The sequence below is a fragment of the Hipposideros armiger genome, unplaced genomic scaffold, assembly GCF_001890085.2.
Source record: "Hipposideros armiger isolate ML-2016 unplaced genomic scaffold, ASM189008v1 scaffold_18, whole genome shotgun sequence".
Taxonomy (NCBI): Eukaryota; Metazoa; Chordata; class Mammalia; order Chiroptera; family Hipposideridae; genus Hipposideros; species Hipposideros armiger.
In genome coordinates this window covers 1,306,795-1,329,084 of record NW_017731368.1, presented here as the reverse complement: position 1 = coordinate 1,329,084, position 22,290 = coordinate 1,306,795, and the positions used below count along the sequence as shown (strand labels likewise).

The following is a 22,290-nucleotide window of genomic DNA, read 5'->3' as shown; positions in this document are numbered from 1 at the left end:
GCAGTCTATCTGAAGTGTACCTGGCGTATAAGACGACCCCCCACTTGGAGGCATATTTTTCAGGGCCAAAAAATCGTCTTATACGCCGGCAAATACGGTAGTTGGTTTTCAAGTGGTAAAGCAAAGGCAAGGAATGAACTTGGGTATAGTGCCACATTTGAGGAAAAACATTGATTTGTGTCAAGTCACCAACCAAATGTGTGTTGAGCGCCTGTTCTGTTGATTGGCTGTAGTGGGATGAAGCATCCCAGGGTAAGTGGAGCATGATTGTGCTGTCGGATCACCTGCAGCAGTGCGTTCAGGAGAACAGGCCATGGAGCACTCAGTGAGTGGGTGGCAGGGATTGGGCCTGCTTGGATAGAAAGAAAAGCACTCTGGTAGGGGTGAAGGAAGGGCAGCCAGCCTCAGGACAGGAGGGTTCGAAGCCTAGTCCTGAAGATAAGCAGAGACCTGAGGGTGCAGTAGACACCTCTGTGCTGGGCAGTGATGCAGTGTCCTAGCTTGTGGGGAATTGGAGCCCACAGAGTGACCACTTCCTTCCGTCTTTGACTTATTTGAACTTGACTGAAAGGCTGGGTCTTAGCCCACATCACTGGGTGGTGACCATAGCCCTTATCCTAGGGAAGGACAAGGGAAAGCAGATGTCTGCATGTACCCCCTGTGCCCTCCCCTCCCAGTGCTCTTGGATGGACAGACTGGTCTAGGAAGTCACACTGAGACCTTGGCTTTCCCTGATTGGTGCTGACATTCACTCTCCTCCACCTTGGCTGGGTCCGGCTGTCCTAGCCCCCACTGAACCAGCCTGAGCCCAGGACCCAGGTGAATTTGACCCTGTTCCAGCCCTCAGGGGACATCCAGGCTAGTTGGCAACGTTTCTATTGAGAAACAAGGGAAGCTCATGTTTCTTGAGATTTTAATCTTCTAGTCAGGAGTCAGCAAACTTTTGAGATAAGAGCCAATCCTGCCCCTCACAACAATTAAAAAATTATTCCAGAGCCATAAAACAAATGAAATCACCATTATGTGAATAATATCCTTTAAAAATTTTATAAAGGAAACTATGATAGTTTTATTTTCATTTTCAGTTTTCAGAGCCGCATGTGGTGCACGAGCCACAGTTTGCCAACCCCTGTTCTAAGTAATGGCAAGCATTTTCATTTTTATGGTGTTTTTCATTTGTGAAGAGACTGAAACGCCAATGGAATGGAGTTGGAATTAAAGAGCAGGTGAAGGAAGGTAGGATGGTGTCTGATCCTGAGTAGGTGGTCAAAATTTGTTGAATAAAAATCATCATAAAATATATTTCCCATTGTGTGTTTATTAGAGCAAGGTGCTTGTGGAAAAAAGAAAAGCAATTATTGCAGGAGCAAATAGGTATTTCTGTGATATTTATCCAGTGTTTTTCCTCCAAAGAGCGAAACAAACACGAGGTATCATTATTTAATTTGCCATGTTGTTCATGCTGTTGATCATTGTAGGTGGTGTTATTTCATTCTGTATTTGCCTAGAAAACAAGGTTTCTGAGAACAGACGTAGATTTATAAAATAGTTGAAAAAAAATCCTGTTGGCCAAAAACAAAAAAATTGCTGTTGTTCTATTGCACCTGCTGTCACTTGGCGCTCTGGAGTGCTGGGACCTCTGATTAGTCACTGCCTCTTGCCTCCCCCGGACTGAGAGGACAGAACCCCACAGCTGAGAGGTTCTGAGGGCAGGACCATCGGTTTCCTGTTGAGGGGTAGATGAAGTTAGAACATGTTCACTCTTCCTTCAGAATGTTTTGGAAATGATTTCTTCAAAGCCTGCTGTGTCCAGGCCCATGACAAGAGCCACACACTAACCACTGACAGGCTTGGTGCCCAGCGCTGCACTTGGTGCTGTGGCATCACCCAGCAGAGCACGAGCCTCAGGGAAGTACCCAGTACCAGACAGGTGCACTCCAGTCCTGTGCGAGGCGCTTGCTGAGTCTGCTATGCCTATGGAGGCCTTGTCACATCCTTGGCCCCATGGTCAGTGTCAAATTTAATACTTAGTAGTTAGTCTGTAAAAGCAGGAGATAGCTGAGATCCCCGGATGCATTGCAAGTATTTTGAAAAACAGGTTTGCAAACTTTCAGTTTGCAGACTTTGAATTAGCTGCAGTTGTTTACTTCACAGAGCTGACCCTCCCAGAAGCTGCTGTGCAAGTTTGCGGCTGCACTTAACCTTGTGGTGTGAGAGGTGGAAACTGTGTCAAGAGTGTGCTGGTTGACTTCCTGCGTTTTAGCCCTCCTGCAAGTAGAGTTTGAGTGACTTTCTTGAGGTGTCTGTGGATGAGTTTATAAAGAGAGCTTGATTAAGAGAAAAACAAACCTCCAGCTCCCTACTTAAATTCTACTAGTAACCGTGAATTTGCTACATTTCTAGCTCTTTGTCCCAAAGAAGTCTGGATTTTCCTCTAATCACTTGCTGAATATAGCTGGTAGTGGTCTGAGACTGGCAGAGGACTGGAGGGCTCTCCCTCTCTCGGGAAGAGAAGCATCTCTTAGGAGCCTGTGGTTCCCCGTTTGTTTTCTCTCCAGCCCTGAGGCAGGTTGATGGGTGGGACACCTACTTGGGTTGTAAGTCAGCCAGATCCAGAAAAGGATCCTACAAAGAGGGAGCTACAGAGAGTGAGTGAGGACTGCTGTTTTTGTGACATTTTCTCAACCAGGTAAGAAATGTTTCAAGCCCAGCCTGTCTTGCTGCCTTAGGACGGACAACTTGATAAGGCTGTGGAGGGCGCTCTCCCCAGTCCTTGTTGGTTGCTGCCCTGCCTGTCTTGTCTCTGCATCTCCCACTCCCCCATACAGAAATCTCACAAGGTAACTAGGGGGAGGGACAGATATAGGGACAAAGGCCACATCCTGTTTTATTAGTCAAGCTCTGTAGGGCAGCTTTAGTCTGAGAAGATAGAATCACAGCTCCGTCTGGTTTACCCACTCTCTCTTGCCTGTGACCTCTCTGCCTTCCTGTCCTTTTCATCTTACTGACCAAGGAAGTTCTAAGAGGTCGGGGAGTGGCTAGCCCCATGGCTTTGAGGGGCCAGCCTGTCAGGACTGTGTTGCCATGAAATCTCTCCCTCTGTCATCTTTAACCCTGTGTGAGATACATGCAAAGCAGAGGTTCCTGACTCTTGATTAGGTCTATTCTTAAGCCCACAGAACTTTTAAGATTCATTGGGCAATCTTCTACAATGAGAAGACATAAAATAAATTTTCCCTTTATAAAAGAGGTCCTTTAAGTAGTTAGCTCCCAGCACAAATGATTTATATAGAGACCGGGAAGGGCAAGGCACCTGTGTGCTCGCTCACTTTAGGAGCCAGTTGAAGATTCATGGGAAATAAAGATAAAGCACCTGAAACATTAAGCTGTGGGCTGGTAGGATCTCTGCCCACCTGGGCTGTGGGAGTCCATCCGTGCCTGAAAGCTTGGAAATTCAGATCCCAGCTCTTTTTGGAAAAAGAAGACAATACCTTCCAGGCATCAGGAGATTCTGACAGTACTTCCCAGCTGCTACTTTCTCCCCAGTAGTGGGAATATGTAAGTTATAGCTGCACCCTTTTGTTACGATAGAAGAGCTCTTGCATTTGTCCTTCCCTTATCCCTTTTTGCTTTTGATTTTTAATCCTTGGATTGTAAAATGCAGGAATTAATTTCCAAGTAATTACTGCTGAGTGGAAACCCACTTTTGTTTTTGTGCTAAGGGAGTGATCCACGCCTGCAGAAAGGAGGTAGAGGCTGTGGGAGGTGAGGACAAGGGTGTCTTCAAGGACTTCTTCAGTTGTGTTAACCTGGGTGTAAATCCATATTGTGGCAGAGGGCATGTGGCTGGGGATTTCCTGGAGCATTGAGGAGGAGGAGGAGACAGCCCTTGGGGTACTGGGTTTTCTCCATCTTCCTTGGTGTAGAGGTGCCTGAACTGGACACAGTGCTCTAAATCTGTGCCGTGGTCCTTGGGGAGCCCAGCAACCCCTGCTGTGAAGGCCAGCAATGCGGGAGCTGACGATCTGGCCCAGGAGCTATGCCTGCATCAGCTCTCAGGGAACTGGTGCTGTCAGGTACCACTAGGCAAGCCTGAGGCCGGGGGCATGGCAGGCGTTCGTGTCCCGCTCTGCGTTGGCCTTGTCCACTGCTTCACTGCCTGGTCGTAGCATGGCCGTGGCTTTGCGGGGCAGGGCTTCCAACAGTCTGCTAGGCCATCTTTTGTCTGTTTTGCTCCAGCCTTTGGAAGCACACCCCTGAAACCTACCAGGAAAGTTGGTGATTGTTTAGATCTTGTAGCTGTGGTAAGGCAGAGGTAGGTAAGGGCCAATTAGACAGAGCTGTATGTGGGAGGGAAGGAATTCTGCTAGCAAGGAAGTCTGAGCAAAGGGAATGGATGCTAGTTGTGTCTTGTCCTTTTTTAAACAAGGTTTGTTGATCTGTAAATTTCTGGCATGGCTGAAATGTTCTTGATGGTTGAGCCTTAAGAATGTGACCCAAAATAAGAATGTAACCAAAAGTGGGTCGCAACTTTAAACATGGAAGGTTGAAGTATTTGCCTAGAAAACCACTTGGGACAATGGTGCCTTACAGTGAAGATGGAAGAACTCACAGTCACCAAATAGGGGCCGGGGCATCTCCATTTGGCTCCTGAGTCCTGTATTGTGAGGCTGCTGGCTGGGCCAAGGACTGCAGTAAGTGGGGGGAGTTGGGGGGTGGGGTGGGACGAGTAGGGAGCTGGGGGTGGCTGGACCACCTCGACATTTGGTCCCACTCCCTTGTTTTGGAGTCTGATTAGCTAATTAGGTCAGGAAGGCCAGCAGTGGCACACTTTTTCTAAACTTAATTCACTGAAGTCAGATTAGCATATTAGTTTGGAGCTACAGGCACTTATTTTTAATCTTTTGTAGTATAATGGAGACTCTATCAGAAAGCTTAGCTTTTAACTTCAAAGTGTGAAATCAGGTGATTACTGCTTTTGTGCTTGGTTAATCATTTCTGGGATTTAGAGGAAACCCTCTTTCCCTGTACTCTGATGGCTGCTTAGTGCCTGCCTGGTGCTAGCAGACCCCTGCAGCAGATCCCCTCTCCCCCAACTCCTGGCAGCCCTTGGTGTCCGGCCTTGACCAGGACAGACAGACATTGACTGCCCTGCCCTCACAGTGTTGTCCCACTCTACCTTTCTACTGAGATGGGGAGGTGGCTGGATAGTCAGGGAAGTTTGGGGAGCAGAAGGCAACTTTTTGTTTCCTGTAATCATCTACTTGGAAAATGCCTATTTATAATATATAAGTATTAGTTTATGACCTCTGTGTTTTATGCTTTTGTAATGTATGTAAATCTTAATTGAATATTTTTATATGAAGTTTGGGAAGACTGCATGCATCCCAAATGAATCTTCACACCTAGCATGGGGTAGGGAGCCATAAATATGCACTGAAGTGTTAATTATTGTTGGGCTGTCTTGAGATAATTGTAATTTGCTTTAATTGGGTTCTTGGATGCCACACGGATCCGTGGATGTGGTAATTCATTCCCACTTGGATTCTGCTGAGTCTGGCCGCCCACCTCTTGCACTTCCTCCCCCACCTCCACCCTATCTCCAAGTCCAGCTGCTGCTAGACCTGGGCCTTGTCTTGAGGATCAGTTTACCCTTTTCTGTCCTTAGTGCCTTACCTGGGCATCGATGATTGAAAGACTGGACCTAAGCCTCATAAGTGTTTTTTTCTGAAGTCTAATTGGTGTGACTCTTGAGTAATGTTTTTTTTTTTTAAACATTTATTTATAATTGTGGTAAAATATACATAACGTAAAATTTACCATCTTGGGCCGGCCGAGTGGTGCATTGGTTAAGAACTGGCTTGGGACGCCAGAGGGCCCTGGTTTGGATCCCACACATGAGGGCCAGTGACACTGCCCTCTACAGCTAAGATGCTGAACAATAGCTCAACCTGGAACTGGGTTGCCGTGAGTCTCAGCCCCTGTGGCAGTGGGTTGCCATGGGCTGCAGTGTATAGCTAGCAGCCGCAGTGAGCGGCTGTCCAGAAGCCGGCGACTGATCTGCCTCGCCCGGGAAGAGCGCGATGATGGTGCCAGCTTGGGCCAGTGAAGCAGCGTCCTCCACAACTAGACTGAAGAACAAAAGGACAGCAACTTATCTCTTCCCCTTCCCCCAATTCCCCAATAAAATCTTAAAAAAAAAAAAATTACCATCTTAACCATTTTTCAGTGTACAGTTCTGTAGTAGTGAGTATGTTTAACAGCATAGGGAGTTCAGTGGAGTGTAGAAGGAACTGTTTTTTCAGTGAGCTTTATCACATAAAAAGTTAAAAACCTACCCAAGTTAAAAACCACAGGCCAGTGGAGAATTCAGCCCTGGGTTTTGAACCTTGTCCTTCTTCCCTTCTTCTAGGACCGGTTGCACCTGAGTGAGTTTGTAGCCAGGTATTAAACTTTTGCTTCCTTCCTGCCTTTGTTGAAAAAAACAAATTACCATCAGCAGAAACCACTGCCCTTCCTGGACCTTTGCTTTCGGTATCTGTATTAAGTGAGAATTTGCTGAGTTTTCCAAGTGAGGCAAGTGAAAGTAGCTTTTCTGTTTGATAGACTTGTGTAGCGTTTGCTTCTCAGAGACAGTAATTGTTTTCTCCCACCTAGTTTTACTTTCAAATCTCTTGCTGTGTATGTGACCCTGGACCCCTTGGGTGGGTTGTTCAGCTCCCTGATGGTGTCTCCACGGGGCTGTCCCCACACACACCCTGGTGCTATTCCCACAGCACACATGCCAGGCAGGAACTTGCCTCGTGTTAGGGAAACCTCACCTGCCTCTGGAGCTGCGAGCGATTCTGGGGTGACACCATGAATCTTCACTAGTGACTCTGCTCAGCACCTTCCTCCTCTCACGCCAAGGAGTGACAAAAGCCTGCTTTTAACTCCAAGCAGAGAAATTGGCCTGCTGTCTTTTTAGTATTTGGAGCCCAAATAACATGACTTCACACTATTGTTTTCCATTGTGTTGAGTACATCCGGTTGGCTATCGGATCGAACAGTTTTAAATTGGGTAACCCTCCAGAATTTTTATATTAATGGTAGACTGACATTTAATTTCTGAGTGTCTGGACAAAAGCCTTTTGCTAGATGGAACCAAAAGTGGTTGTTGTAGTTGTTTGCTTTTGACTTTTTGAAAACCGTTTAAAACAGGGACATGGAATTTTATGATGTTAGTTTGGTTTTTAAAAGAAAACCTCCTTTTCCTTAATTCTTTTAATTACCATGGCGAATGGTAGCAATTGGGACAGTTTTAAGTACAATTTTTAGATAACACAGCTATGGGGGGTGGGGTTCCTGGGAGTGGTGAATGGGCTGCCTCTGCCTCATTTTGTGTAGTTAATAATGGGTTTACTCTCACAACTTTTCCTTCATTCTTAGAAAGTAAAACCTAGTAGGGAGCTGTTCTTTCAGAGTTTTTCATGAAGCTATCTTAAGGTTTCATTCTCTGGGGGTTTTCATGCATGTGAGGAAACAGTAAGTTTACTATGAGTTGAGTTGGTACCATGTACGCATTCACTCCTGGCATTTATTGAGTGGAAAGCATTTACTGACTGAGCCTCTGCGTGTACGGGGCACCCATTAGCTCTGGGGAGGCAGCCTGGACGCCACAGAGCTGCTGCTTTCCTGGGGCTACGATTCCAGAGGAATCTCCTTCTAGTACCCAGGGACCCAAGGCTGTCTGTACAGAGTAGGGTCACAAGGCCTGTGCCTCATGGGCACATATCTCGCCCCTCTCCATGTAAGACACGTGCTTTAGTCGCATATAGATAGGGATTAGTATTGGTGACAGAAAGAGTCTGTCCTGCTGAACTCTGCCTCCGTGTTCCAATGCCTGGGGTCTAATCCTTTCACTGTAAAGTGCTTCGATTCCCTGATTGTGTCCTTGCTGACTGATCTAGTAAAATTTAAATATACCTGCCTAATAAAAATGGTATGTATATTTTATGTGTTTTTGTTTACAAAGGATACCACCTTTTAGGCACTGCTGGGAACATGACTTTTTACATCTGCCCATCACTGGAGAGACCCCAATGTCAATGTTGGAGAATGGAAGCTTGGGCATGGCCATCAGCAGATGCAGGGGATGGCCGGCTCCACCCCCAACTAGCTCTGGTTCCTCTGGGTGAGGTACTTCCCTGAAGTGAGCCTCAGGGTCGGGGGCTCCCTGGGCTTCTCACAGAACCCAGTCTGTCCGCTCATCGTTGAACGGTACCCCAGGAGCCTGGTGCGGGTCCCTTGTTCAGATTTCCTTCTCTACCCTGCCAGCTTCCTGTGGAGGCGCTGCCCCTGCTGCTGGCCCAGGGAGGGGTCGGATGGGTGGCTAGGGCACTGTGGGCGCTCTCGCCTGGCGCTCGTGACGCTTGGAGCAGGAACACAGACTTTTACCAAGAGAAGAAGGAGAGTGCAGCCTGAGTGGCTGCTCTGGGACAGCAGTGTCCCAAAAGGTCTGACTTGTCCAGGCTTTGCAGGCTCGAACACTGTTAAGGTCTCTGCCCCCTGGGGTGGAATATCTGGGACTAAGGATGGAACTGCTGCCTGTTTTTCATACTGTATGCCATGGCTGTTTGTAGCTCGGGGCTTCACCAGGGCTCTGGGAAGGTTGTTCTTCGCAGAGTTGGATTTCACTGGGGTCTGAGCCCAGACTTAGTGGCAGGCACTGCACTGGGTACTGGCACAGAGAAATGACTTAGCCATCCCCACTACCCATTTCTCAGTAGGAGAGCCTCGACAGCTTCTATCAGCTGGACAGTGATGAGTTCAGCCGAGACACATTCTGAGCACTTCCTGGTGTTCCAGAGGGTATAATGTAAGTGTGCATGGGCAGTGTTAAAATGAGTGGCTGTGTCAGGAAGACCGGGCGACTCTGGCCATAGTCATTCTTTGGATCCTGAACACCTTTTCCTGCCACCATGTTCTCACCACAGGTCCTGTGTGACCGTGGTTGAGCATTACCTCTCTTGGGGACTTGGTTCCTGAAAAACGAGGAGGATCTCTGCAGGGCCTCCATCTCTGAATGACCAAGTGTGTGAGTATGTGTAAAACCTTCCAGAGGGACGTCCTCATGTGGGTGTGGGTGCAGCCTGCCAAGTTCCTAGTACGAGGAGACATAACCCTTGCATATAGGAAGCCAGCATCAGAAAGACACAAGGGTGCTTTTTGCCAAGTTGCCAAAAGATCTTTTCTCCCCAGAGCATGGAAAACCAACACTTAGCAGTTGGAGTTCTGCCTGGGACATTGCCCGCTTTCTAAATGTGGAGCACTTAGTCATGAAACAGATACCCCATGTCGTCATGTGTCTGCAGATAGCAGACTAAGCTTATGTTCTGGTAGGACAGGGTGTGTCTCATCACACTGTTGCTGTTTTAAAATGAGCTGAGAATTTTCAAATGGAGAATCAGATTAGAAAAGGAAAAGACCAACTGGATCTAATAAGTAGAAAAGTAAGTAAATTAAAGAGTAAAGACATAGGAAGAAGCTAAAAAAAAAAAAGTCCTGTATCCTCCCTATTTATTCATTAGGTGTGTATCTGGCACTGCCTGTGTGCGTGACATACATCAGGGATTGCAACAGACGTGTCCCTGCCCTTCCACAATTTACCGCCCTTCCAACCAGTCCTGGGGTGTTGGTTGAGCTGAGCCATTTACTAAATGAGAGTTAAAATATATAAGAAAGGAAAAGGCCATTAAAGGAAGCATTGTGCAACAGTAAAGAAAACTAAAGTTACAATTAAGATAACGTAAAATAAAAGACCTAGAAAAATTTAAAAATTAAATGATAAAATAAGCTATAAAAGGAGTAAAAAGCAGACAGGTAAGAAAGTGAGAAATTAAAAAAAAAACACAAAAAACAGGGCCGGCCGAGTGGCGCGATGGTTAAGAACTGGCTTGGGATGCCAGAGGGCCCCGGTTCGGATCCCACATATGAGGGCCAGTGCCCTCTACAGCTAAGATGCTGAACAACAGCTCAACCTGGAGCTGGGCTGCTGTGAGTCGCCGGCAACGGCGTAGGCTGCAGCCCCTGTGGCAGTGGGTTGCCATGGGCTACCATGTGTAGCCAGCAGCCGCAGTGAGCGGCCGTCCAGAAGCCAGCAACTGATCTGCCTCGCCTGGGAAGAGCGCAATGATGGTGCCAACTTGGGCCAGTGAAGCAGCGTCCTCCACAACCAGACTGAAGAACAAAAGGACATCAACTTGTCTGTTCCCCTTCCCCCAATTCCCGAGCACTTTTCCCATTCCCCCAATTCCCCAATAAAAAATCTTTAAAACAACAACAACAACAAAAAACAAACAGAAAAGAGAAGAAAAACCTTATAAGTGTTTTTGGGGCTCTGAGGAGACGATTTCCACCCAGAATACAGTGAAACACTGGGTGTTGAGGAGTTGGGGGTGTTTCCTTCCTTGCCTTTCCTGGTAGAGGACCCTGCAGAGGTCACTGGGAGTTAAGTGGTTCTTGGAACTGGTGCCCACAGGACCCGGCTTCTGAGTCCATGGTTGTTTGGTGTCCCCATGGAGAAGTGTGGCAATTAAAATTGCTGGCAAATCATTGGTGGGCAAAAGTGACCCAGCCATCCACCGATGACAGGGAGGAAAGGTCCCCATAGAGAAATGTGTCTGAAGTCCTGTGAGAACTGCCTGGTCACATGTGGCCTTGGCGTGGAACAAGATAATTTCCCTTGCACTGATGAGAGGGTGGTGTCCTGCCAAATGATAGAACATCTTCGTTAACTTTCTAAGACAGGTGAATTTCAGATCCTTTCTCATACCTTTGTAGAGCTGCTCCACGTGTTTTTCTGAGCCCTTAGGGAGCAAATGCTGTCCTAGGAACTAAGGGTGCATGCAGACTGTTCTCAGGACTGGAAAGCCCTGTCCCCATGCATGTGTCTAGCATATTCTGAATGGCATCTGAAATCCAGATCCCAGCCCCAGCCCTACCCCACTTATCACTCTCATCTCTGTCTACCCCTGTCTCTTGGCATCCATATCACTCGGGTGTTCTGAGAGTGTTTATCATGAATGGGTGTTGAATTTTATCAGGCACATTTTCTGCATCAATTGATATGATCATGCGATTTTTGTTCTTTAGTCTGTTAATGTAGTGGATTACATTGATTGGTTTTCAAATATTGAACTGGTTTTGCATCCCTGGAATAAGTTCCACTTGGTCGTGGTGTAGTTCTTTTTATATATTGCTAAATTCTATTTGATAATGTTTTGTTAAAGATTTTGTGTATGTCCATGAGAGATAATGATCTGTATCTTCTTTTTTTTTCCTTTTTTGGGGGAGGGCTTGTCTTTGTCTGATTTTGGTATCAGGGTAGCTTCATAAAAGCAATAGGGAAATGTTCCTCCTACTTTCTGGAAAAGATTGTGTAGAATTGGTGTTAATTTTTCTTATTAAATGGTAGAATTTACTAGTGAAGCCATCTGGGCCTAGATATTTCTTTTTGTGGGAGTTTTTAAAGTACAAATTCAATTTCCTTAATAGTTTTCTTAGTAGAAATTATCTGTATCTTTATTGGGTGAATTGTGGTAGTTTGTATTTTTCAAGGAATTGGTCTATTTCATTTGATTTGTTAAATTTATTTGCGAGTTATTTGACCCGTTTCCTTACTAACATTTTGATGTCTTTAGGATCTATAGGGATAGCCTCTGTTTCATTCCTGATATTGGTAATTTGTGCCTTCTCTTATTAGTCTTACTACAGATTTGTTAATTTTATTAATCTTTTCAAATAAAGTTTTTTTATTATTTTTTTCTCTATTTTTGTTTTCAGTTTCATTGATGTTTGCTTTTTCTTATTTCCTTCTGCTTGCTTTTGGTTTGTTCATTGATTCATTTGCTTATTTTGAGATTCTTGAGGTGGGAGCATAGGTTATTGGTTTGAGACTTCCTTTTTTCTTGTGAATTAAGTGCTGTAAGTTCATCTGTAAGCACTGCTTTAGCTGTGTCTGACAAATTTTAATACAACTCCACAAACATATTTTTATCTTCATTTAGTTCAGTGTAATTTTTTCAATTTCCTTTGAGACTTCCTCTCTGACATTGTGATTATTTAGAAGGATGTTGTATAGTTTTCAGATTGTGTGAGAATTTTTCCGTTATCCTTCAGTTACGATTTCTAATTTGATTCCATTGTGGTTGGAGAACACTTCAGTATTATTTCAGTTCCTTTAAATTTGTTGAGGTTTGTTTCATGGCCCTAGATATGTTCTGTGTGTATGTTCCATGAACATTTTAAAACATCTTTGTCAGATGGAGTGCTCCAAAAATGTCTAATAGATTATATTGATTGATGGTATATATTATTATTATTTATTTTTAGCTGAGCCATCCTGCCACCTGTTGGCAGCTCAGTGGCAGCTCAGCTCGGGCTGGGCATCAAACCGCTGTTGTTCAGAGCTCAAACTCTTCAGTGAGCTCTTAACCAACTGAGCCACTTGGCCAGCCCTGATTGATGGTATTTTTGAGTTCTTTTGTTTCCTTGCTGATTTTCTTTCTAGTTCTGTCAATTGTTGAGATAGTGGTGTTGAAGTTTCCAACTAAAATTGTAGATTTTTAAGTTTTTTTATTTCAGTTTTTGCTTTACATATTTTGCAGCTCTGTTGTTTGGTGCATATATATTTAGGATTGCTATTCTTCATGGTGGATTGAGCCTTTTGTCATTATGTCTCTGATAATTTTCTTGCTCTGAAGTCTACTTTATCTGATAGTAATATAGACACGCTTGCTTTCCTTTATTTAATATTTTTATGATATGTCTTTTTGCATCCTTTTACTTTCTACCTATCTTTATTCATCTTGGTGTTGTCATCTATTGATTGCCCTTTTTTTTTAATTCAGTTTGAGATCTTCCTGGTTCTTGTTATCATGAGTGATTTTTAAAAATTGAAACCTGGACAATTCTGTATTTTGTTCTGGAACCCTGGGATTCTGTTTAGCTGGCGTTTTCTGACACTCTCCTGGCAGGGGAAGGGTGGGGGAGGTGCTGCCTGATTACTGGGAAATGGAGGTAGAAGTCCAGATAACCCAGTCAGCCTTCGTTGCTACCTGAAGGTGGGCGAAGTCCTTGTTACTGCTGGGCAGGGGTGGGAGTTCTAATTCCCTAGGCTTCGATACCACTGAGCAATGGTACAAGTTCTGAGCCTCCACTAGTCCTCCTCTGACACCATCCTAGCAGGGAAGGGGAGAGTTTCCTTGTTACTGCTTGGGTGAGCATATGAGTAGAAATCCAGGCTTCCCATGTGGTTTCCATTGACACTGAGGGGCTGGAGGAGGAGGAGGGCAGTGCACTGTTAATGGCCAGTGGTATGAAAGTCCCAGGTCCCTACTTGGCCTTCTCTGATATTAGGGCGCCTTGTTACAGCTCATGAGGGTGGAAGTCTAGGTTCTCCACTTGGCTTTTGCTTGTGTGGGTGGGAGTGGGGCCACAGTTTTTTCCGTGGTGTTTGGCTAGAATAGAGCTGTTATTGTCTAAATGTTTTCTGTCTTGCTAGGCTACCCCCTTCCTGCTCCTTTGGCTAAAGAGAGCAGACTTTTGTTGGGACCTTTTTTTGTCTCATCCGTTGGCATTTCTGGGTTGCCAGCTTCTTCAACTCCAATTCTGGGATATATGAGGCAAAAAGGAACTCACAGGGTCTTTCCTTGAGTCCTGGCGTCCCTATCTGGTCTGCCTTTTTTTGACTTTTTGTAGAGTCTAATATTTATTTTATATATAATGTTCAGGATTTTTCATTGTGTTTAGTGGGAAAATGGAAAAATATGTCTACTCCATCTTCCTGGAAGTGGAGGTCCAGTTGTCTTTTTCTTTTATGTTTTTGATGTCTTTTTAAATAAAATCCTTCCTTATCCTGACATTCTGCTATATTCTAAAAAGTTTTTAAATTCTACTTTTTGCATTTGTGTATCTAATGCACCTGAGATTTATCTTGTTTGTGATGGAAAAAGTGAAGGAGGAACCTAATTGTATTTGTTTTTCTGCATACATGGCCACGTGTCCAGGTGCCTTTGAACAGCTCCTTTGCAAGCAGGTTTTGGGCTCCGTCTGGTTCCACAGGCACTGTCTACTCTGCTCCATGTACACTGCCTTAAATACAGCAGCGTTATGATACATCGTCGTTTGGCAGGAGAGGACTCCCAACCTCCAAAATTGTTTTACTTTCTTGTGGTTTGGCTCTGTCTCAAAAACAAAAATAAGAACAGGAAGAGCAAAATCAATCGCAAAAAACAACAACAAAAAGACCCAGTTGGGATTGGCTTCGATTTACATTGACTTTAGAATACACCGCCCATTTCAGTAGCCTTGTTTTCTTAACAGTTTTATTTTACATTACCCAGGTCAAAAAATATATCACATGGCCCCTTGATAGCTTTGCCTCAGGGCAATTGTTCGTGATGGCTGTGGTCACCTGTGGTAACCCAGTAAGTCCCACAATGCATCTGTGGGGCTCCCAGCCTTAGGGCAGGTGTCATGAGCTGCCTAAAGCCATGTGGGGGTGAGGGGACAGTGTGCAGGGTTCTAGTCACTGTTGGGTGTGGGGGCAAGAGAGGCCAAGTAAGTGTTCACTGGCAGAGTTTGCAGATCTGTGTTTAATAACTGAGTCCTGTGATTTATGCTTGGGTGTGAGGAGTGGGCATTTGCTGCACGTCTGTGTAAATACATGATGTTTTAGTCTTTTCAAATATCTTTTTTTAAGACTTAATAATAGTTACACTTGCCACATTGCTTTATCTCTATATATACACTCACACATTTTTTTCCCTTGAACCATTTCAAAGTGAGTTGGCAGTTAGTTTTGCTATGTTATCCCTAAATACTTCAAAATTGAGGACAGTCTGTTAGAGAGCCATACCACCATCTTCTCACCTAAGAAAATTAACAGTAGATCTTATCTGCAGTCCACATACAGAATTCCCCAGTTACTACCTCTTTGGGAGCTAGACTTGTGAGTTTTGTTTTTCTGAAGTAAATCCAGGATCCAGTCACGTGTACACACTGCATCTAGTTGCTGTCTCTAAATCTAGAACAGTCCCTGGTGTTTAGGGGTATCAGTATTTGGACAACCACGCCAATTATCTTGTTGAAGGTCCTGCATTCTAGATTTGTCTGGTTGTGTCTTCATGGCGCCTATATTTCCTGTCAAGTGGAAGTTAGGTCTAGAGTGGCACTGCCCAACAGAAATAATAATGTGAACCACATTCATTTACTGTTTTCTTGTAGTCACATAAAAAATAAATAAAAATAGGGCCAGCCGAGTGGCTCAGTTAGTTAAGAGCTCGCTCAAGAGTGCAAGCTCTGAGCAACAGGGTCGCCCGCTGGTTCAATTCCCAGCCCGAGCTGAGCTGCCGCTGAACTGCCAACAGGTGGCAGGATGGCTCACCTAAAATAAATAAATAAGGTAGAATTAATTTTAATAACACATTTAATTTAATATATTTATTATTTACCATTTATTAATATTTATTACTTACCTAATATATTTAATAATATATTTATGTCCAAAATATTATCATTCCAATATGTAATAAATATTTTTAAAGAATGAGGTATTTTACATTCCTTTTTTATACAAAGTGTTCAAAATCCAGTGTATAGTTGACACTGAGTGGGCCAGCCACATTTCCGGTGCTCAGGAGCCACGTGCAGCTGGCAGCTCGGCACTGGACAATGCAGGATGAGACTTGATCCAACTCAGGGTAGATGTTCTTGGCAGGAGCACTTATGGGGTGGTAACTGCTGTGTACGACTTTGAAACCATGGGACTTGCTGAAGTCTGAGACGACTCTTCTTCTCTTTCAGGCTCTGGATGCCTGGGATGGAGCAGGTGTGCAGAGGGTGAGGACCCAGCCCTGGGACCACGTCGCTTGCTTCCTTTCTTAGTGAGACTGTCGACTTGAGCAGACTCAGCCCTGGATGAGGATGTCTGTGGGCCTCTCGCTGCTGCTCCCCCTCTGGGGGAGGACCTTTCTCCTCCTGCTGTCCGTGGCCGTGACTCAGTCCCACTGGCCCAGTGAACCTTCGGAGGCCGTCAGGGACTGGGAGAACCAGCTTGAGGCGTCTATGCACTCGGTGCTCACAGAGCTCCATGAGGCTGTTCCCACGGTGGTTGGCATTCCTGATGGCACTGCTGTCGTCGGGCGCTCATTTCGAGTGACCATTCCAACAGATTTAATTGCCTCCAATGGAGAAGTCATCAAGGTGAGACTGGATGGAAAGCATATGTGAGGATTCTTTCTCGTCTTCCAGTTTAGTTTTAGGTTTTAGATTTTCAATTCTGCGCTCCAACAATTCTGAGCTCAGTTCTTCCAGGCCCTGCTAAGTGCCCCTTAAGAGAGGGACAGCCACTGATGTTCACAAAAGGCTCCCCATATATCTCAGAATAGCATCTTAAACCTTCATTCTTACTCCCATTTTGAAGGTGTCACCATTAAAAAGGCTTTGCATCTGGCCTCTGGAAGATCTCTTGGTCATCGAGTTAGGGATTTGATGGAAAAAGGTCTCTTTTCGTTAACCATGGGATTAAACCCAAGAAATTCAGAACTTTTAGATGCTTTAAAGCTATTTTTTAAATATAAGTTATAAATAAATATAGGAGTTTTGCTCTAATTTGGTATTCTGTGTTTACTAGTGTACATGGTCACTTAAGTACCAGAATTAGTACCCAAACTTCAGCCTTGCCCCATCTCCTTTTGGGGATGTGAACTGAGACCCATATAACAGGAAGAGTGTCTTGGCTGTCCCAGGATGGAAATCTGGTGAAACAGGAAGCTTTTGTGTGAAGAAGCTCCAGTCCTTTGTCTGAGGATGTGGGACCTTGGAGTTTCCCCTAAATATTTTTTTTTAAAAGATTTTATTGGGGAATTGGGGGAAGGGGAACAGACAAGTTGCTTTCCTTTTGTTCTTCAGTCTAGTTGTGGAGGACGTCACTTCACTGGCCCATATTGGCATTATCCTTGCGCTCCTCCTAGGTGAGGCAGATCGGTCACCGGCCACTGGATGGCCGCTCACAGTAAGTGACTCTTGGCAGCTCATGCTGGCTGTCAGCCGCTCACGTGGGCTGCCAGTCACTCACGGTAGCTTATGGCAGCCCACTGCAGCTTCACTGCAGCCTAGCCGTCGCCAGTGACCCACCGCAGCCCAGCTCCAGGTCGAGCTGTTGTTCACTATCTTAGCCATAGAGGGCGCAGCGTCACTGGCCCTAGTGTGGGATCTGAACCGGGGCCCTGCTTCTCAGAGCTGGCGTCCCAAGCCAACTCCCACCCAATGCGCCATTCGGCCAACCCTCCCCTAGAGTGAGTTTGAAGGGGGGCCATGTAGGTGGGTGGGGTGTACCTGTCAAACTGTGCACATCTCCTAGAACAGAGGTCAGCACACTTTTCCTCAAAGGGCCAGATAGTAAGAATTTTACTTGTAGGCTGTGCAGGTTGTTTGGTTTCTGTTGCAGCTCCTCAACTCAGCCAGGTGGTGTGAAAGGAGCCATAGACAGTATGTAAATGAATGGGCAAAGAAACTGTATTGAATTTCATGTAATTTTCACATGTCAAGACATATTATTCGTGTTGATTTTTTTTCCCCCCTCAATCATTGGAAAATGCAAAAACAATTTTTAGCTCACAGGCTGTACAAAACAGGTGGCAGGCCCGATTCGGCTCACGGCCATAGTTTGCTGACCCCTGCCCTAAAGCATTCTTTCCTTAGAGGTGTGGCTTGAAAATGAACTAAAAATATTCCAAGATCTTTACTTTGTTATGGTAGTTTCTACGTCTGTTTTACCTTTAGACGTCTACATACACAGTGTTCTGGCAACCTATTGGTGTATTCAGACAACCCAAACTTAGTGGTTTAAAACAACCAATTTATTTTGCTCACAATTTTGTGGACAGGAATTTAGGGATTCAGAGCACATCGGGGAACCTTCCCTCTGCTTCATATGGCACTAACTAGAGTGACTCATCTGTGGCTGGAGGACCCACTTCCAGGATGGCTCATTCATGGCTGGCAAGTTGGTGCTGCCTGTTGACAGAGCTTATCTGGGGCTGTTGGTCAGGGTCCCTGGTTTCTTTCCATGGGCTGCTTGGATTTTCTTACAGCACGATAGCTGGGTTCCATAATTAGGTATTCTAAGAAACAAGAAGTGGAAAGTGCCAGTCTCTTAAGGCCTGGGCTTGGAAACTTGCACAGTGGCACTTCCATTGTACTCCTTGGGTACACACAGTACTCAGGTCAGGCCTTACCACCTTGCCCCTTTCAGACCCACAGCCCCAGGCATCTATCTAGATTAGAAATGGTCACAGAATCTATACCACTCTTCCCATCTGGAGATGGATCTCTGCCCCTCTCCCTTGAATTTGGGCAGACCCCCTCCTCACCTGCACCCAACTGTGCTCGCTTCCTTTTCCCTGTTGGCCTTTTCTCCTTGGGTCATGGCTTGTTCTCAGGGTGGCCTTGTGATCTCACAGGTGGTCTGAAGGCCCTAGCTCACTTCCACAGAGCTCTTTCTAGTTTGCAGTGTGCTTGCAAAAGATTTCCAAGTGATCTTCACAATATTCCTAGCAAGCCAAATGCTAGTCTGACCATTACATGAAGAATGGCAGTGGCGGGGGGGGTACATTTCATGCCAACTTTAGATTTGATCTTCTCAATATCCAGACTGCAGTGGTTGCCCTTGTTCCAGAGGCCACCGGAATGTTTTACATGGATTAGTCTTGACCAGAGGTGAATTGATACAGTGAGCCAGATATTGCTGTATCTGGCAGAGAGACCTTTAACAGGCTTACTCACCAGGGGAGTAAAGAGCTTTTACTGGGAAAACAGGATTTTATCTGAGCATATTTATTTGGAGAAAGCAGACCACTTAGTAGCTGATCATCAGCCTGTAGAAAACAGATGAAGACGTGTGACTCTTCATGCCAGTCTCCCCACCGAGGTTGTGTGGGGTGGGAAATGAGATGAGAAAGCTTGACTTCATTCCTGGGGCTTTGGTTTCCCTGTGTGTAAAACAGGATTGAAAAATCTTTATGTGTGTGTGTTTTCATTTTCTTTATGGAAAAAATGGGCAAAGTATATATAGAGAGGTATTTAACTGCAGTAAACTGGCCCCATGTGGCCCTGTCTTGGGGCCCTATAAAAAAAAGTCTTTATATTATAAAGTTGTTTTTTTCCCTTTATTATAATAATAACGCATAAATACACATTGTAGAAAAAGGAGAAAGAAAATCTCTTGTGGTTCCTACCACTCAGCGAACTCCGTCACTTTCTGTGTTCATTAACAGGCGTCCATGTCACACACCCACACAGACACCTTAGATGGATCTGGGGTCACACTGGACATATTTTAACCTTTTTTTCATTCACTGTAGCTTGAGATTTTTTTCCCCCTTGTTTGTTAAGTATTCCTTGGGAATGTAACTTTTAATGGCTGCCCATTGCTGGGGTGACCTCCAAATCATACCCATCATTCCTACCATCATCCAAGCCACCACTTGCTCACCTCTTCCAGGCCCCCCGCCTCTGTCCTTCACCCCTCAGTCTATTCTCTGCACTGAGGCAGAGACATCTTTATCTTTGTAAAGCTTAAACCTGCTAACACTCCACCCCCACATCCCATTACCGAGCTGCATTTAGGGTTAAGCCTTTACATACCATCTCCCAGCCACACTGGCCCCTTTCTGCCACACAAATATGCCAACTCCACGGCCGACCCCAGGCCTCTAACTTTCTCTCTTTTGTCAGCATGGGAATAACCACCTCTTTCAGGCTCAACTTGAACATAATCTGGGGTCTTGGAGCCCTGTACACCATGCTGATGAAACCAGCTTTGCCACAAAACCCTACGTTATCTTCTTAGCAAATTTCTGTACTTGAAATTCTTGTTTTTTGTTAGTCTGCATGTGTGACTCCCATCACATAGTAGTCCCTCAAATGTTTATGGGCTGGCAGAGGGAATGAATGAGGACCCCTTCCGTGCCTGCAAACCTGCTTTGGGTTGTCAAAGTCTACCTGGCTGTGTGCAGGGAGAAATGCCAGCCCATGTCAGGGGCACAAAGAGACTAAGCCTCGTGGGGTTCCCAGGTGAGGGTTGGCCCTCCAGCCAGTGTGGACATGGTTGAGCTGCCTAATGAGGACTCATAGGCAGAGCGTCTGCCTGAGATCTGACGAGATTCGATGGTGTGGTTGTCATACTTGCTGACTGGGCAGGGGCTGTGCATAGGGGTTGGTGATGGAATAATTCAGTATTTGCAACAGCCTGAGTAACAGTCTGTTGAAAGAGTAGAAAATTAAGTCTCATGAGAAGTGAGCTGCACTGGTCGCCTGCTGAGCCTTGTTTGACTTATTTGGGCTGTTGGTTATGCTGACTATTTCAGGTGGCAACTGTGGGAACCACAGTGGCAGAGGGTGTGTTGCTTGGTGTTAGCCAGGTGTGCCCATCAGGTAACATCAGCTCCTAAAACAAGGGCTTCCCTGTACTTTATGCACCAGGCTGCAAGGAAGCAGATCAGGAGAAGGAACAGGGGACCTGCCAGCCTGGAGGATGTAGCCCTGAGGTCTTAGATCCTGTGCTCTGGCCCAGGCCGGACACCTTGTCATATCTGGATCACCCTTGTCCAGTCTCAGCCTGGCCAGCACCTGGTACTTCCCATGCTGTTCTCTGGCCCTGCCTCAAGAATCGGTTTGATATTATCGACCTCACTTGAACTTCCAATGGACTCCATTGATTTAATGATGCAAGAAGGAGCCTCAGGCGATCTCCAGGCCCGCATGGCCAGCATGACCTTCCTGAGAGACCTGTGCCATGAAGCTCTCCTCTCCTGTGACCTCAGGACACCCTAAAGCAGATGGTCCTGGCGTGTGCTCCCTCGGACCAGACTGGACGCCTGTATACAAAGCTCATCCCTGGTCTTAACTGTTCTTTGCTCCCACATCTGCCTTTGGATGCTAGAGCCCCCTTCCTCCTCATCAGGGTCTGTGGGGATGGGTCCCACAGAAGCCAGCTGGGGGGATCCTAGGCTGTCCCAAGTTGGCCATAGCATAAGTTACCCGTCCTGACTCTTGCCTCCCTCGGGGTTGGCGCCAGCTCCCTGCAGGTACCTTTCCTCTGACCTGAGTGAGTGTGGTTCACTGGCTGAGGAAGGCGATTCTATGCCTGAAAGTGTTCTAACCCCTCTCTAGGGTGGCCAGGAGAGACTGCTTTGCATCTCCTGAAGTGACTGGGCCGCCCATCGAGAGCCCCTCAGATGTCTCATTTTGGTCGAGCCAGCTAGGATGGCTTTTCAGCACTGCTTCCCTGGAGCCTCCTTGCCTGGAGACAATGTGGACTTGCCCTCAGCCCAAGATGTCGGCAGACTGGGAGCAGCCCTTCCTGGGACTATGCTCTCAGCTGCTGGTATGGGCCCCCAATTGTCCCTCTGAGAACAATGGATACTCTTTTTGGCTGGGAAGGGGGAGCTCATGAAAGGAGCGTTTCTTTGGATGCTTGAGAGCTTTGTGGCAACCCCGCCTGCGTGAGATGAACTGCAGTTTCTTCCTGCCTTGAGTGGGTGTTCCCCAGCTCTGAATGGACCCCTTGTGAACACAGCACACCGGGAAATGCAGGCTGGCGAAGCACGGCGTCCTTGGGGGTGGGTTGTCAGGCATTTGCCCAGACGTATCAACTCAAATACTTATTGAAAATATAGGCTTCTGTGTTTAAAAAAAAAATTACCGACAAGAACTAAAAGAACATGATAAAGTAAAAATAGATGATGTCAGGGCTTAGATTGAGGGACTGATTCTGAGAATTTTATTAATGGCTATGATTATGCTAAGCTGTCCCTTACTTTTGGGGGAAAAATATGAATTTTTGTTTTTAGATGAGAACAGTTAATCTTAGGTAAAATGCTTTATAACTCAGGCCAGAAGGGCACTGACTGGGCTAGGCAGGTTGTGTTCAGAATATGAGCCTGTGGCCCTGACCTCTTTGGCAAGAGCCATGAGCTGATTTAAGGTTTTCAGGTTTAGCATCAGGACCAGTGATTGTCTGCTAGAGGCCCAAGCAACGGGTGTCACAGGGGAGCAGCCTGTGCCACTTTGAAATGGACCACTAAGAAGACCCTCCAGCACATCTGGGGGTGATTCAGGGAAGGGCCCAGCCTGAATCCCTGGGACTGTTCTGTCTAGAGGTGTTGGTTGGAAGGTGCCAACACTGAAGCCCAAAGGACCCTCCAAAAGATTTATAGTGTGAGGGAATTCTCACCAAATGCAGTT

At 45.9% G+C, this 22,290-nt stretch overlaps 1 protein-coding gene across 11 annotated transcripts in view; it reads left to right on the top strand.

Annotated features, from left to right (window-relative positions):
* The window catches only part of DAG1 (dystroglycan 1), a 55,096-nt gene that overhangs the window by 22,466 nt on the left and 10,340 nt on the right, over positions 1–22,290 (top strand). For 10 of the 11 annotated variants that reach the window (XM_019631749.1, XM_019631740.1, XM_019631765.1 and 7 more), the window contains one exon: positions 15,847–16,245. In XM_019631749.1, coding sequence (XP_019487294.1) covers positions 15,961–16,245 — 285 coding nt within the window. In that variant the 5' untranslated portion in view covers positions 15,847–15,960. Of the gene's footprint in view, positions 1–2,668; positions 2,690–15,846; positions 16,246–22,290 lie in introns of those variants that run through there. The other variant, XM_019631794.1, reaches the window with a different exon arrangement.